At 38.5% G+C, this 15,381-nt stretch overlaps 1 protein-coding gene across 6 annotated transcripts in view; it reads right to left on the reverse strand.

The window, feature by feature from the left end:
* The window catches only part of TFPI (tissue factor pathway inhibitor), a 65,232-nt gene that overhangs the window by 21,865 nt on the left and 27,986 nt on the right, over positions 1-15,381 (reverse strand). For 3 of the 6 annotated variants that reach the window (XM_039728757.1, XM_039728763.1, XM_039728762.1), the window contains one exon: positions 3,442-3,561. In XM_039728757.1, the coding sequence (XP_039584691.1) occupies positions 3,442-3,561 (120 nt within the window). The other 3 variants (XM_039728759.1, XM_039728758.1, XM_039728760.1) reach the window with 3 other exon arrangements.

Below are 15,381 nucleotides of genomic sequence, written 5' to 3' on the forward strand. Positions count from 1 at the left end.
TTTTTCCTCCCCAACTTTTTGATCTAATGACTTCCTTACATCAGAGCAACATGAGCACTAAACACCCATTGCTCATCACCTCTCCCTTTTTTCCTCCCCAACTTTTTAATCTAATGACTTCCTTACATACACAACATGAGCACTAAATACCCATTGCTGTGTTCAACAGTCACTGCACTCCCTAGTCTGTGTTAAGACCAAAGTAATGCCCAAGAAATGGCTGACAATGAGAATGAGCTCCTTGCAGGTGTTTTTTGCCATTACTTTCTTCCTCCAGTCCTTCAGCCATGGCAACTTTTGCCACTCAAGGGGACAGTTCCCAAGAAATGGCTGACAATGAGAATGAGCTCCTTGCAGGTGTTTTTTGCCAGTACTTTCTTCCTCCAGTCCTTCAGCCTTCCTGCTTTTTGCAGCTGCCAAACACGATGGGGCCAGGACTGTTCCTCTACAGCACAGCCCCTCTCACCTTTGTTGTCGCTCCCATGACAACTTTTGCCACTCAAGGGGACAGCGTGGACACCACTCCTCATTTCAGGGCAGTCATTTCACTGAGAGAGCTCTAAAGAGCTGCAGCCAGCCCTGAGCACAGGGGATGTGGGTGATTCAGGCAGGGCTCTGTTATCACTTCACTAGAAAGCAGGGCAGTGTTACAAAAGCAGGAGTGGTGAATAATCCTCTCACATCAGTACAAGTGAAAACAATACCTTTCCTCTGGATGTAGGCATAACAAAAGACTCTAATTTGGCTTTCAGACTCTCCTGGATAATCTGCAGGGCTGCTTGATACAAAGACCTCATTTTAATTAGAAAATGAACTGATTTCTATACACTTGCAGCACAATAAATATGCGTAAGCATTATGGAGGAGATGCTTTTCAGAACAGAGAGATATGAATTGGGAGAATAAAGAACACGAATATTTTTGAATTTTTATATTAAAATACTTTGTTTTAGTTTGCTTAGGTTATGTGTTCTTAACTGTATGAGATTTTCCATGGTTATCCTTAATTATAAAGATATGCTGTCATCTTTCCAGCCTTCCTTGGCAGTGTCTCCGTTTGATAAGTGGTATCAATACTAAGCACCTTGTCACTAATGAATAGCTGTTTCTTTTCTCTCCATCTTTGTCAATTTGACAGCTTCCCACCCACACCCTCTTCAGTGCTCTTCCTACCCTGTGTTTCCTGCATTTTTTTATAGGCAGGCACATTTATTCTTGGCAAGCTATCACATATGAATAAAAAGCACATTCAATTTGTGAGTCATTTTCTTCAGGCTTTGGAACATCAGCTAAAGTGCTGCCCACCACATAAGGGATTAATGAACAATATGTAGAACCTGGTTATTTTTATACCTTTCATTTTTGTTATTACACTTATCTATTGATGGGAAAATGACAGATTTTGCTGGAAGAGAACAAATTAAAAATATTTTTATTACATTGGGCTTGACCCTGCAATTGTGATTATTACTGTAATTAAAATAGACAAAACCCCACCTCTCAAATTCACATAGAAGCACTTGCACTCAATGTGATGCAAAAGTATGACATTAAAAATAATAGATGCACACAATTAATTTTATCCTTTAATACCTGAAATTTATGGAATGCTGGGGTAAAAGTGTTATTGCTTTATAATTATCTAACTTCAAAAATAAATGTGATCAATGATATTGCAGCCCACAAAGTTTCAACATTTAAATCTGAGTCCAGAAGTTAAATCTTGAGTAACCACAAATAAAGTTTTAATTAGCAACAATCTAAATATTTAGTGAAAACAGTACAGCAAAAGCTTTTTTATTGTAAACACTGCAACTGAGTCCTCAGTAGTCACAACACAAAAACAGGATCCTAGTTTAATATCTAAGCCTCACGTCTGATGGGTTTTTACTTCAGAATTAAAGCCAGCAGTTCAGAATTGTTTCTCATACTAAATCACTTAGTGGTCACATAATCCTAAGTAACCAGTTGCAAAATAACCAATGAGAAAATAATCCCCAGTAAAATGACTATTTAATTTCCTTGAGATTATTTACTTATTTTCTTTTATTAACAAAGCAAATAGAGGAAAAAAATTAAGCCATCAGATTTCTTGTTTTGGTGACAAATGGTTCAAGCTGGTTTGGCCTTCACGACCTGCAAGCTTGGCTAAGAAGTTACACAGCACTAAGAGCTGCGGGGCAAAGATAAACGTGACTTTGCCCTCAAACAAAAAGGGCATTTTTGTACTTCAGAGTTTAAAAGAAACAAGTTTATTCTGCATGAACCAGTCTTTACTACACAGCCATTCTAGTCATACACTTAACCTGGAACAGCATATATATTAAATTGTAGTGACTAATTGTGACACGGCCCCATCTCAGCATAGCCATGACTGTGCACAGCTACTATTTCTGTCTCAAAGAACACTGCTGCCAAAGTCTGATAGAGAGCAATAATCTGGATGGAAATAAGACAAAACATAACAAAAATGTTCCCCTTAGCTGCACTTTCATTTGCACTTCAAAATCAGACTTGTCAAACAAAAGTCTCCACTTCAGAGTCCTCTGCAGCTTAGGGAAGTGATCACATTTTCAAGTCACTTCCTCAAAGGAAAAAGGAATATTTTAATGAGGACCCAGCAGTGTATTTTTCCCTCATCTTTCTCAGAATTGTTTGGGAAGAAATTGGAATACCCTTCACAATGACATCCAGTCTAGAATTGTGATAGATCTTAATTTCAGTGAAGTAAACAATGATCTTACCATGGTGAAAAATCATGAACATCCCCATTTCTAACAGTCACACTGCTTTTCCAACAAAAATTTTCAACTGCTGAGTTTTTAGTCATAGAATTGTAGAATATCCTGAGTTGGAAGGGATTAACAAGGATCAAGTCCAACTCCTTTATTTATTCAGTGATATCAAATCACTTGGGCAATACTAAGACCTTCATTAAGGCTCAGGAAAACTACCAGGACTGAAATTGTATCATCTTTTAATCCAACTTTGCAAACTGACTGACTCAAGAGATCTGTGCGTGGAACAGAGCAACATCAATCTATAGTGGTATTAATCATATTTTTGCTTCTTCTGTGTGAGGTAATAAAGTATGAGTTAACCAGCTCTATATTTCCTTGCCTGAACATTGAACTTTTCCACGCTCCTAACACAGAGCATTAAAGGAATCATCTTGCCATCTAAGCCAGTGTTTGATTAGGATTAGATGTTCCAAATAGCTTGGGAAACAGAAGCTCCAGCAGAAGGCAATTCTGCTAAAGCTTAATAGATAATTATGAACATCTCTCTCATAGTTAGACACTATTTTTAGCTTATTCCCGATTTCCAAAGTTTCCCACAAAAGTTCTCAAGTACAGAATTACATCTGCAGTGCATTTTAACGTAGTGGGGTTTGAGTGGTTTTTGTTGGTTGAATTTTAGGTGTTTTCTAGGATCTCTTACCCACAACTTGCTCTTCTTTGCTGCCATCCAGCTCAGCAGTTGTGTGCCCGGTGATACAGAAGAGCAGCAAGATAAAGGGTGAAGATGAGGAGCGTCCCTTCTTTCTTCCCTTCATCTTCCCTGTATGACATAAAAACAATTGACAAACTCAGTGAGGTTCCTGGAGCACTCTGCAGAAGTCATAAGTGGGGCAGTGCACAGCCCTGTGAGCAGAGACACAAAATGGGAGCTTTGGAGACAACGTGAGCTCTTTTAGGATAATCCTCTTGTAAGCACAATGAAACACAAGACAAGGGTTGCAATTGTGCTCAGCAGTTTGCAAGTCTCCTATCCCATCTCCAGTCCAGGTTAGAAGCAGTGCCATTGCTTTCATCCCAAGCCCCAGCTGAAATCACCTCCTGGAGCACATCATGACACAAAATGTAACACTTGGTACTTTTAATGTCCTGGCATTAATTACATTATGTAGCATTGCCTGCCAAGTCAAATTATTGTAAATAAGTTTTTCTCCACTGGCAGAGCCTAGATTCATTGCCACGGTATTTTTAACAAAAATTTAATCAATTTGTAATTACCATGTTCCCAGACTCTTAAGCTGCATTTCAGAAGAGTCAGTCAACTTTTCTGCAGCATGGTCTTCAGAGCTTTAACCAGTATGTACTATCTTGTGCATCTCTTTAATACTGAGAACTTAAGTTCACGGCTATTTTTCACTTTGAATCAGTGCAATCACTGACAGAAGAAAAACTTGTGTTCCACGGCAGCTGTCATATTCAGGTTGTTAAAGATGAGGTTATGCATACAGCCGAAAATAAATCCAGAAAACTTTTGCTGTAACTTTTTGGAATCATATTGTCCAACTAACTAAAAGTTCCTTAAGGATCTCTGGATTTTAACTAGAAAACAGACCCAATATCTTTGTTATCAACAAATAATAGGGAATAGAGTGTAGTTCCCTACCCTCTTCTTGTCAAGTACATTACTGAATTTCTATTCACTATGTTAATTAATATTAAGTAAATATAACCTAAAAATCTGAGGGCTAGGAAGTTCCTAGACTTCAGACAGTTTGGTCTTGAGTGTATTTGTTTACATGCCTGTGAAGACAGCATGGTCTTCACCAAATCAGAGCCACAATTCTCATTTCTCTCTAGAAAACTTACCAATTTTTCCCTCTTGAATACTCAGTGTTTTCCCAGCTTGCAGCATATAATAAAAAGGAAATTAATTCTTAAAAAAAATTCTTGGTGAAATCATGAGCAGCCCTAACTATTTAGGTAATCCTTAATTTGACAATGCCCTTTAGAAGGCTTCAGTATGTAATGTTGTGAAAAACACTGAGACTTCCTTTTTTCTCTTTCTAATGGAACAAAAATTTTGGTTGTAAGGGAATTTTTACTTGAGCCAAAAAATATGACCATGGTAAATTCCACATCATGATGCGTTCCTGCCAAAACAAACAAAAAATTGCATGTCTTTGAGTCCTTCTAGACTCAATTATTAAGCTTAACTTCTACAGCAACAGATAAAAGGCTTTTTCCACATACAGTTTGGCAAAACATTTTGCAAACTAATACAGATCTCATTTTGTGCTTTTAATCGTGATTTTAAAATCTTTCCTCAAAGATTCTTTAATTCTGTGAACAAATTCAGAAATTGTTTTCTAGCAGAGATGGAATAACCTCTCTTGGATTAAAAACCAATGCACAACTTTTGAAGTATTCTGTAAATAGAAAAATGAGCAAAAGCATTTTTCAAAGAAACAAAAGTAGCCTCTTTCATCATAATTCTAACTGGAACTCCAGTTTTACAATCCTTATATATAAAGTTTTATAGCACCTGATCATGGAGTAATTATGCATTTTTTCCCAAAGGTTGAAAAAAAAAAAGTCACAACAAATCCACCCCTGATAAAAAGTCCAGTCATGCTTTAAAATAGAAAGTAACTCTGTACATGGTAACCTGAAGTTGTCCAAGACTGTCTTTGTGATTTGAGAGACATCTGATTGATGATAGTTTGACATCAACTAAAATTAAAATAAATCCACAACTAATAAAAATTATATGGGGAGAAACATCAAGTAAAAAAAATCAAAGAACTGCACAGACAATTAGCACTACAATATAAACAAAGCTGGTGATAGTTTGACATTGTCTAGGCTCACGTAAAGCAGAAATACCTTCAAATATTCAGATTTGATACTTAGATATAAAGTAATAATTTTCAAACTGCCTGGCTCCAGTGAGGTCACTGGAATAAAAAATTACAAAATGCAGTTATTGTTTTTGAAATTACACAGGAAAGAACAAATTTCTAGCACATTGTTTTCCTTAGAAGTAATCACTGGCACAATTGTGGCTCTTCATAAAGGATCTTGCTAATTATCCACAACCCATGGATTAATTCCATGTTTGTCCCTGAGCCCTCATTTTCCATGTTTGACTTTTTCCAAACATGCCATCAAAACTCTCACTAGTTCAGCAAAACTCTATTTGAGTTTGGGTTTTTATTACTTAAATTGAAGCTTTGGTTCCTCCTTCTAGTCCGCAGAGTATCGATTTAGATTGCAAAATTTAGTAATCAGTTTTTAGTCAGTTATCCCCTATTCTCAAAAGCTTTTCCCCAAGCAGAACACAGGCAATCAGGCAGATATGGAAATCCTTATAAGTTCCTATATTTTTTCCATTTGGAAATAGAATTCTGTGTATCATGAGCTACCACACAGCATTGTCACTGTGTGTTTATGAGGACAAATTACTGCATTTGTACAGAGAAAAAAACCCTTCCCAGGGCACAGTATTTCTATTCTTCCACTCAACTCCTACATTTCCCTTAAAGGAAGGGTCAGAGCTGTGTCAAAAGCTGGGCATCTCCATGCCTGGGCCAGTTCCCAACAGGAACAATGCAGGCTGTGCAGCAGCATATCTGCCTTGCTGCAAAGGCTCCTGAGCAAACACAGCCTTCTTTATCTTCCTGCCACCCTTCCCAGCAGGTCACGCAGTCCCAGAACATTGGGTCAGGTTTGGGTGGAGGTGGGATGAGTGGGGTGAAGGTTTTGGTAATAAAATGCTTAAATCCTTCCGTAGTTTAATTATTTCTTATTATTCCTGAAGGAAGAATGAAATCCCAGATCAAAGTGTACTTGGCACTGGATTTTCAATTAAAACCCAAACCCTCTAGAAAAATTCCAAGTTTTCAGCTACCCAGTAACAGAACTTTAAAGCTGTAAGCCTCTTATGATATTGGTGTATTTTTTTAAGCACTCTGGTTTTTTGGGGTTTTTTTTGTTGTTATTTTTATGGAGTACAAAATTCAAAATACTTCATCTATGATATTTGGCGCAGTAAAATATCAAATGCATCAGTGAAAAAATGTCGTGAGAAAAATAGGAAATGTTTCAATTTTAAATAGGTCATGTTTAACTGTCTGATAATTTCAGCTATATTGTAAAAATTTCTGAGAGTAAATAAAGCCTTTTCCTCCAGCAGGATTATAGCTTAGGACAGCCAGGTGTCAGTCCAGCATTAATATTCTACATGATCGCGTCATTAACTTAGATTTCATACAGACAATTTCTTAGGACCTGGCATTCTACTGCTCCCAAACTGCTCACCTTTTAATGAGGCATTTTTTAACAGACAACAAGAATGTTACTTGACAAAGGAGATCAAAGGTCTGTGGGTAATAATTGGCAGTGATTTACTTACTGATTTAATTAAACGCTTTCATTTAGTGCCATTAGCTCCCCTCAGGCTGAAATACAGGTAGCCAAGGCAGACCACAAGCAATCAAGGAAGCTCCCAGTAACAAATCCTTACTACCTGGCCTTATAGCCAAGACTTTTTTCTCCTGAGACCCAAAACAAAAAAAAAAAAAAGAAGGAAGATCAAGAGGTTTTTTTGCCAAAACCAGAAAAATATAAAACTGAGTGTCTTGTTCATGCAGTTTGCAGCCTTCGGAAACAGGACTTTTATTTTTTTTCTTTTTTGTTTTTTAACCTAGCAGTCTCATCAACACTACTTTTTATAGTTCCCTGAATGTTTAGTCACAAACTTTTTTTTTTTTTCCCCCCAGTGTGGCATTTATCTCTAACACGCTAACTGGAAAAAGAAAAATAAAACTAGCCTTTCCCATAGTAGCCAAAAAAAGACATCCTTAGAAAAAGGCCTAAAGTGACACTGCAATGATGGTAAAAGTGACTCATTCACACTGACAGCCCAGGAAACAGAAACACATAAAGGCAGAGGATATAATTAAGTGGAGGAATTAATAGCAGAAGGTAGGATGTGCATGGTCAGAGGTCCATTTTAGCACAGCCTAAAATTAAGGCTTAAAAGGTTTAACTAGACAGGATTATAACACTTCTGATATAAAAGCAGACCTTTTTCAGTTCACTGTAGTTCAGAGGCATTGTCTTTGCCCTGTGACACCCTGCACTGCCTACAAGGACTCGTGTGACAAAGGTTTCATTGGTTTTATCTGCAGCATTGTGTCTGAGCTGGCAGAGTCAGTGTTCCCTTCAAAATTATTTTATTACATCTGCTGGTTTGGAGCTGTTTTCTCATTCCCTCAGCTGTAAACATGAAGAATGGAGCGAGCAGGAATTCCATCACCTCTGTTCTGATGGTGGTACCTGACTCAGAGAGGAGCTCTCAAATTGATTTCCACCAGAGCCTTGTGCTGCTTTGGAGCTGTTTTCTCATTCCCTCAGCTGTAAACATGAAGAATGGAGTGAGCAGGAATTCCATCACCTCTGTTCTGGTGGTGGTACCTGAGTCAGTGATGAGCTCTCAATTAAACTGATTTCCACCAGAGCCTTGTGCTGTCACAGCAGCTTTGTAAGTTCAGGCAGTGCACTGTGAATCATGAGCATGCAAACATTACTGACTGAAAGCAAAATCTATGGAAACCCCATCCCCAACCCAAATTAACTCTCTTTTTCTGTGACCTGCTATAGCAGCTCTCAGTCTGTGTCAGTCCTGGGACCAGGACTCCATGTGTTTCCTCCAAGAACTTCAAATTCCTTCTTGTCATGGAAGAGAATTTTGGCTGGTTACCTACCTTTCACCATTTAGCAATAATGCTGCTGCATTATTCCAGTCTCTGAAATTACCTAGTGAGAACTGGAAAGTGATGTGAAAACTAGGAACTATGGAGAAAATTTGGAAAAACTAATGTTTACATTAGCTTTTATGCTGAAAAGTCGTATAACCTGATGTCACTGGTTCAGATTTAAACTCCCACCTTCTTTCTGCTTTTATGAAGGTTGTAAATGCTTCTTTCCAAAAGCACCTGATAAAAGAATTGAAAAGAAAAACCTTGTCATGTTTTGAAATGGAAATTTAAAAAAAAACAAGTTAATTAATAAACCCAGTGGAATAAGTCCTTTTTAAAAAACCTTGTCATGTTTTGAAATGGAAATTTTAAAAAAAACCAAGTTAATTAATAAACCTAGTGGAATAAGTCCTTTTTTAAAATTTTATATGCCTGTGGACCTTTTGCCTTTTAATTTTCCTTGTTATCTTCTTTCACTCTTGCTTTAAAACTGTTTTCCATTTTCCCAGCTTAGGTTCAGAACCCATTTTTTTTCCTCCTGCTGGTCTGTTCACATGTGGCACTAGGTACTTCTGCCATCCAGTCTCCACTCAACTCCTCTTGTGACACAGCTCCAGACTCTCAATTCCTCCTCAACTGAGTTCTCCTTCTTGCCTGGCTCAGTCAGGTGTCCCGTGACCCAAGAGCTGGGAAATGGGTGTAATCAGGTAGGCAGAGCTGTAGTGACACTAAGCCTTGGCTACAGAAGGCTGTAAACAATTTTCCTAACTCCCTGACCAGGCAGTGCAGAGCACCTGATGCAACCAACAGTCAAAGTGAATTATAAGTTCTGAAATTAAGACTGATTTGTTAAAATAACTGCACTTTTCACAGGACCACTGGGTTTGTCTGCAGCAAATCGCGTAAGTCATTTTCATTTTGATTTAGCTTTCAAGAGGGAAAAGAAATCCTTTGCTCCTATCAAAATATTTTTACATGTGGACTAAAGCAAATAACTTGCTTACATAATTTAATAAATCTTAATAAACAAAACAAATCCACTACACTCAGGCCTGAACTGGTCAGACAGAAACTACCCGTTGGTAGCAAAAATATTGGGCATCTGATCTTATTTTCAAACAGGGAATGCTTTCAGCAGTATCCTAATAAAAACCACTCCAGAGCACAGGATCCACTAGCAAAACAAACAAGCAGCAATATTAGTTACATGTAAGCACTATAAAGTGTCTAACCTGTTTTTTTTCCTAGCAGTTTGGACTGGAAAAGTCCAGTCCGTGTGTTTAAGTCTCAGATGTGCTTATAGATGCACAGAAGTGAATTTAATGTCAATTACCTTAGCACAACCTGCTTTTCTAGTGAAGGGAGTAATTTCAGCACTATATTATATATATGTAACCCAGTGGTGTGTCATTTCCCATTTCCACATGCTGTGGAAGCAGGACTAGTCAATCAGGTGCTGAAAACACAGGCATAGGAGGAAACTGCTGCCACAGGGATGCTTCTTGTGACTGGTTTTGGCCATACCCATTCACCTTCTGTAACCTCACCATCACATCAATCACATTTTCACACATACAGAGGTTCAAAACACAATTTTCCCTGGCCTGTCAGGCAAGTTTAGCTCACCTGGTCTGCTTTCCCAGCTGGGGACACCACAGACACTTTTCCTGCTGTGGATTTGTGATGGTCACACAGGCTAGAAATGCTGAAACTGCCTTCAGTGGGAATCACCCAGGATTCGCACTGCCTCAGATTATCACCCTACAGCCACTTTAAACCAACGTGAAATAACAATGTCATAGAAAAAAAGGATTCCCTTTGTCTCCCACAGTGCCAGCTCCTCTGGACACAGAGCAAATGCCAACATGCTTTCTTGAAGTTCATAAAAACAATACCAACTGAATCTTTTCTTTACATAAAATCTGTATTTCTAACTCACTGACTGCAACTACTCTTTTCAATGTAGTTACATTAAAATCAGTTATCTTGGAACACTTCATTTTCTGAAGGAAGGTTCAATTTTCTGAAAGTTTAACTTTCTTGTGATCCAACTCACACCCTAGAGTAAGCCTAGTTTTATTTTCTCACTAAACTGTAAATCTAATTACCTGATTGAGCTTCACTCAGTTATTCATCAGGGAAGAAGGCAGAAATACTAAAGATAGGAAATAAACAGCTGTATTAACAGCACAGGAAGTAATTAAGAAACTGAAAAAAGTTGTGAGACAAAATGAAAAGGATTAAAATAAATCAATTTTGCTGTGAAGTAGCTATGAGGGGAAAGGAATTATACAATTCTCCATATGGTTTTGCTTCATTCTGTCCCCAGGGGTACTCTGTCCCCATTGTAAAGCTGAATTTGTTTCATAAGACAAACAGAGAAGTGAATAATTTGTCCCTGTTTTTCAAGACAGTTTTCTCTGGTTTCACTGTGAAGAACGACTTCAGATAGGTAAGAGCCCATCAGCCTCTCCTGACTCTCTAGAGAGAAAATATGACTGTTCAGAATGCAGCCCAAACAAACAACACCAGTAACTGATGGAATTTGACAGATTTTAAACACTTTGTTCCAAAATTGAGATATGACAGTCATGTAAACCTCAATGCTGCTAAGTTCTACTGATATTTTTTTTTAATGTTGAAATTTATTTTCTTCCTATACAAATGCTTTGAGTCCTTCTGGCAGACATTCTCAGAATGAACTGATGCACACCAACAAAACCATAAAAGTAAAAAAGCACTTAAAGCAGATACCACCTTATCTTACAATGCAAGCTAAAATTACTACCAGAATCACCTTTTTAAGGTAAATGTAGATATTAAAGCAGCTTTTCAGAATGTGAAAGATTGTGTAATGGTATTTTTCTTTTCCAGAGGAGATTTAATTTTTTTTCCAGAAACAATCCTAATTCCGCTGTTATATCAGTAGGAAAAGTCTGTGTTCTGTGCCCTAAAAGTGATCCAAGATGCACAGAATCAGAATAGCATAAAGGATACCTGTGTCCCTATGCTGGTGAACACCTGGGTACCAGTGTCTGCACTTGGAAGAGTTATTTCAGAAACAAAAAGTCCTTGCAGGTAGAACTGGAGCTGAGTAATTCTCCTTCTCTAACTGGATCTGGACATATTCTGAGACTGCTAGGATGCTCCTTCTTTTACACCCTTGCTTTGTTTCCAAGATCAATTTTCCTCCAATTTATTAAAATTTCCTCTTCCCAGGAAATCTGCCTCCTTTTTGAATGCTGTCCCTCACTTCCCTTTAGATCTAAAATAGACACCAAAAAGCGAAATTTTTACCACTGGGCTTTGAAAATTACTCTCCAATGAGATTAGTGATAGACAAACTCAATGCCATTAAATTTCTATCTGTCCTGTGTCAGAAACATAAAACTCTAATTCAGCATTTAGAATACTGCTAGATGAATGACAATTAAGTTTTCATGAGCAATATTAGTAAATGTGGGCACTGCACTAAAAAGCTAAATGAACCTTAAATGTCACGTAGCTACACTAGAGAGCTAAAATGCTTTAAAACCCAAAAATTACAAGCTATGCAATGCACAATGTGAGGACAAACACACAGATTACTGAAAGGCAATTTAAAGGGCACTCGGTGACTCTCTGGCATAAAATTAATAAATTTTTCAAACAAATGGATTCATCAAGCAATTGGCCACATGACTGCTTTGTAATTAACCATTTCACATAGGGCATTATTTGACAGGAGAAAAGGTCAGAGCAGGATGTGCTTTAATCACCCTTACCTCCTCAGCATTGTTCTGTGTACGCTACACACAAAGTAAACTTGATCATAATTCCGAATTCAGCTTAAAAGACTAATTCAGAGGAATCTGCTGTGGATACAGATACTTGCTGCCTTCACAGAGAGCAATAAATACCTCCTAGTGAAATTAAATAAAGGGCAGAAGGTTCCAAAGGGCAAAGGCTGACAGCTTTGCCCAAGTAGGTGCCTGGCAATTCCTCCAGCACGCCCTTGCTGTCCCTATCTGCACTGACAGCTGCACTTCCTGTCTCTGTGTCTGCCCATAAGACACTCAGGAAGGAAGGTTTATATCTTTACATGTTTCCCATGACACTTTCATGGCTAATTCTTGGAGCACTGAGTCAGACTGGCCATCCACACACTCCTCCCCCAATCCAAATTGCTGTTTTTCTCCCTACCTCTAATTTCCCATTGTTACAGGCTTTTTCCTCATTAAAACTGCCATTTTAAAAACATATTAGCCAATCCTAGCAATATTTTAAAATACAGGCTAGTATCACTTCTTTGTTTTACACAGTTACTAAAAATGAAGTTTACATCAATTATTCCAAGTAAAACATTACAGAAGTCACCAAAAATATTCTGGTTTTTTGGGGTCCAGATTGTGTTTGTTACACTGACACAACTGGACACCTCATTCACTAGTTTGTTGTAAATTTCAAAAACACTGTGAGCGAAATTGGCTTATGTCTTAACAGCTTAATATGATTCTCCTAAAATCTTCCTGTACTTCTCAAAATATGAATTGCTTCAGAAGTTAGTTGCCTCAGACTGATTTGAAACAGCCTGGCAGACCACTGTGCTTGAATCAAGCCTCTCTTGGACCCACTGCAGTGGAGAAATTGCTTCAAAAAAGCAAGAGCTTTGCTTCAAACTTGAGCTATTGATCAGAATTAGTTTATTCAGCTTTAGGACGGCTTCCCTTCCAAGAACTGACTTAGAGCTTAAAACACCTGAGACTGAGATTATGGCAACCAAATGTTAGTTGTATTAATCATACAAGTATATTCATTGTCCTGCTGTTTCAAATCTGCAGAGGAAAAGAAGTCTCTCCCTTTTTGCAGCACTCTCTGCTGGACTTTGAATCTAAACATCTGACTACCGCATCTAAAGAAAAGCCACCAGCTGATACTGCTTTCGGCAGCTAAAGGAAAGAGAACTACTCCCTTAAAACCGAAAGTCTGCTGCAAAGTACTCACCAAACTCCTAGCAACAGCTCTTGAAGAAAGAGGGAATTCCTGAACCAGAGCAGAGCGCGATCCTCCCCTAGTAATCCCGGTCGGCGGGAGGGGTGTGGTGTGAAGCTGCCGAGGCAGGGCTGCAACCCGATCTGCTGCGGCCGGGGATTGCTGCGCTCGCCGCTTTGGGGCCGCAGCTCTGACCGGGCTGGGGAGTGCTTCCCCCCGGAGGGTCTCATCTGCAGCACCTTTACACAGTGAGGGACTGTGACATAAATTAGTCGCGGTCCCTGGCAGGCTCTGACACGGCCCGTGAGGATGCCCTATTACTCCTTGCAAGTTTAAGGGATGCGGTGTGATGGGCATCCCGTGCGGTGTGATGCTGTGTTTTGTCTTCCCGAACGAAGCCACGCTGCTCACCCGGCTGTCTGCAGCTCATCACAAAGGCTATTCTGCCTGCAGCTACAACACCACATCTATTTAAACATCACACCAGTACGTGCTAAACTCGACTACAGGGTCATTAACAGCAGCATGGCTGATGATAGGGATGGGGACCCTCAGAGACCTTGGAGTTGTGCATGTAGAGACACATGTCTCAGTCTTGGACACAGGATGGGAATTTCCCAGGTAAGGAATTAAGCCGTAAGAGACAGAAATAGCAACTGAAGCACAATAACTCACACAGTCAGTAGCTGTAACTCATTGTAATTATTTCTAGGCAAAGACAAACAGGTAGTTAAATCACTTTCATTGAAGGTTATATCCAGCTGTTCATCACCATCCTGAAACAGACTGGCATTTTGTCCTGGCCAGTTAATGGATTAGCTATCTCTGACACAAACAGAAGGGCTCCTGACAGCTCCTTAGATCTCCTGGCTGTTGTTCCTGACTGTAAAAATGTCTGTAATACTTTTCAGAACAAAGCCAGTAGTCAGCTGAGTCTACTTACTATTAACTGGGTCAATAATCCGATGGATTAGCTGTCCTGAAATGGAGTAGCAGCACTCCCAAAGTAAAGGGACAGTTCAAATGCTGGGGGCCAGGTTCTACCCTGCAGTTACTAATTACCAGCTCAGATAAAGCAAGAGGCAAGCCAGCTGCAGAGGTCAGTGAAAAGGAAACGGGTACTCTGTCATTTGTATCACACCACAGCAAATGAAAAACATTGTATTAAGAATTAGTATCTATCAGTGCTATCCATAAATCTGAGGGTCACAAGACAGTTCAAAGCAGATGCACTAAAATTACACCATGACTTAAAGAAATATCTGTACATTTACAACAGAAACAAAACAAACTCAACAGATTTCAAAAAATGTACATACTTCTCCACTTTGATAATGTGCCTAGATGGATGAGCAAGAATCTGTGCGGATAGTTTCAAACCTGCTCCACTCTACAAGCAATTCACAAAGAAAGTTGCTTTGGTTTTAGTTGTACTGGATGCTGGATGATCTGAATTTACAAGTCCATGCAAATTTAGTCCGAATCTAAGGACTGGGCCTGGCCACAATTTCAAGTGGATTTTTTTGTTGCTGTTTTATTGAGTTTTTTTTTAATGAACACCCACAGAAAAGAATTTTTATCATTTGTGTCAATATTTTCACATCAGTCTTTTTCTCAGAAGATTTCACTCAGGTAACTCAAAGGAATTCTGAAAGGTATAGTCCACACATACATGAAAAATAAAAAGGAAAAGCTACAGTTTAAAACACATTTGACATCTCATTGTCAAATAAGGGAGAAAAAAATATAAAGAAAAGTACTTTAAAGAACATATAAGAGAATGAAAGCCTTATTTTGATTAAAAGTTAGACTAAGAAATCTTTGGTAAATAATAAACTGGGATGAGAGTAAAAATACCATAATATGCTTGAGGAACGCATACTCAAAAGAAAAATTCCAAAAAAAGCTATTTG

Source organism: Passer montanus, unplaced genomic scaffold (genome assembly GCF_014805655.1).
Source record: "Passer montanus isolate IOZ18808 unplaced genomic scaffold, ASM1480565v1 scaffold66, whole genome shotgun sequence".
In the NCBI taxonomy this organism is placed as follows: Eukaryota; Metazoa; Chordata; class Aves; order Passeriformes; family Passeridae; genus Passer; species Passer montanus.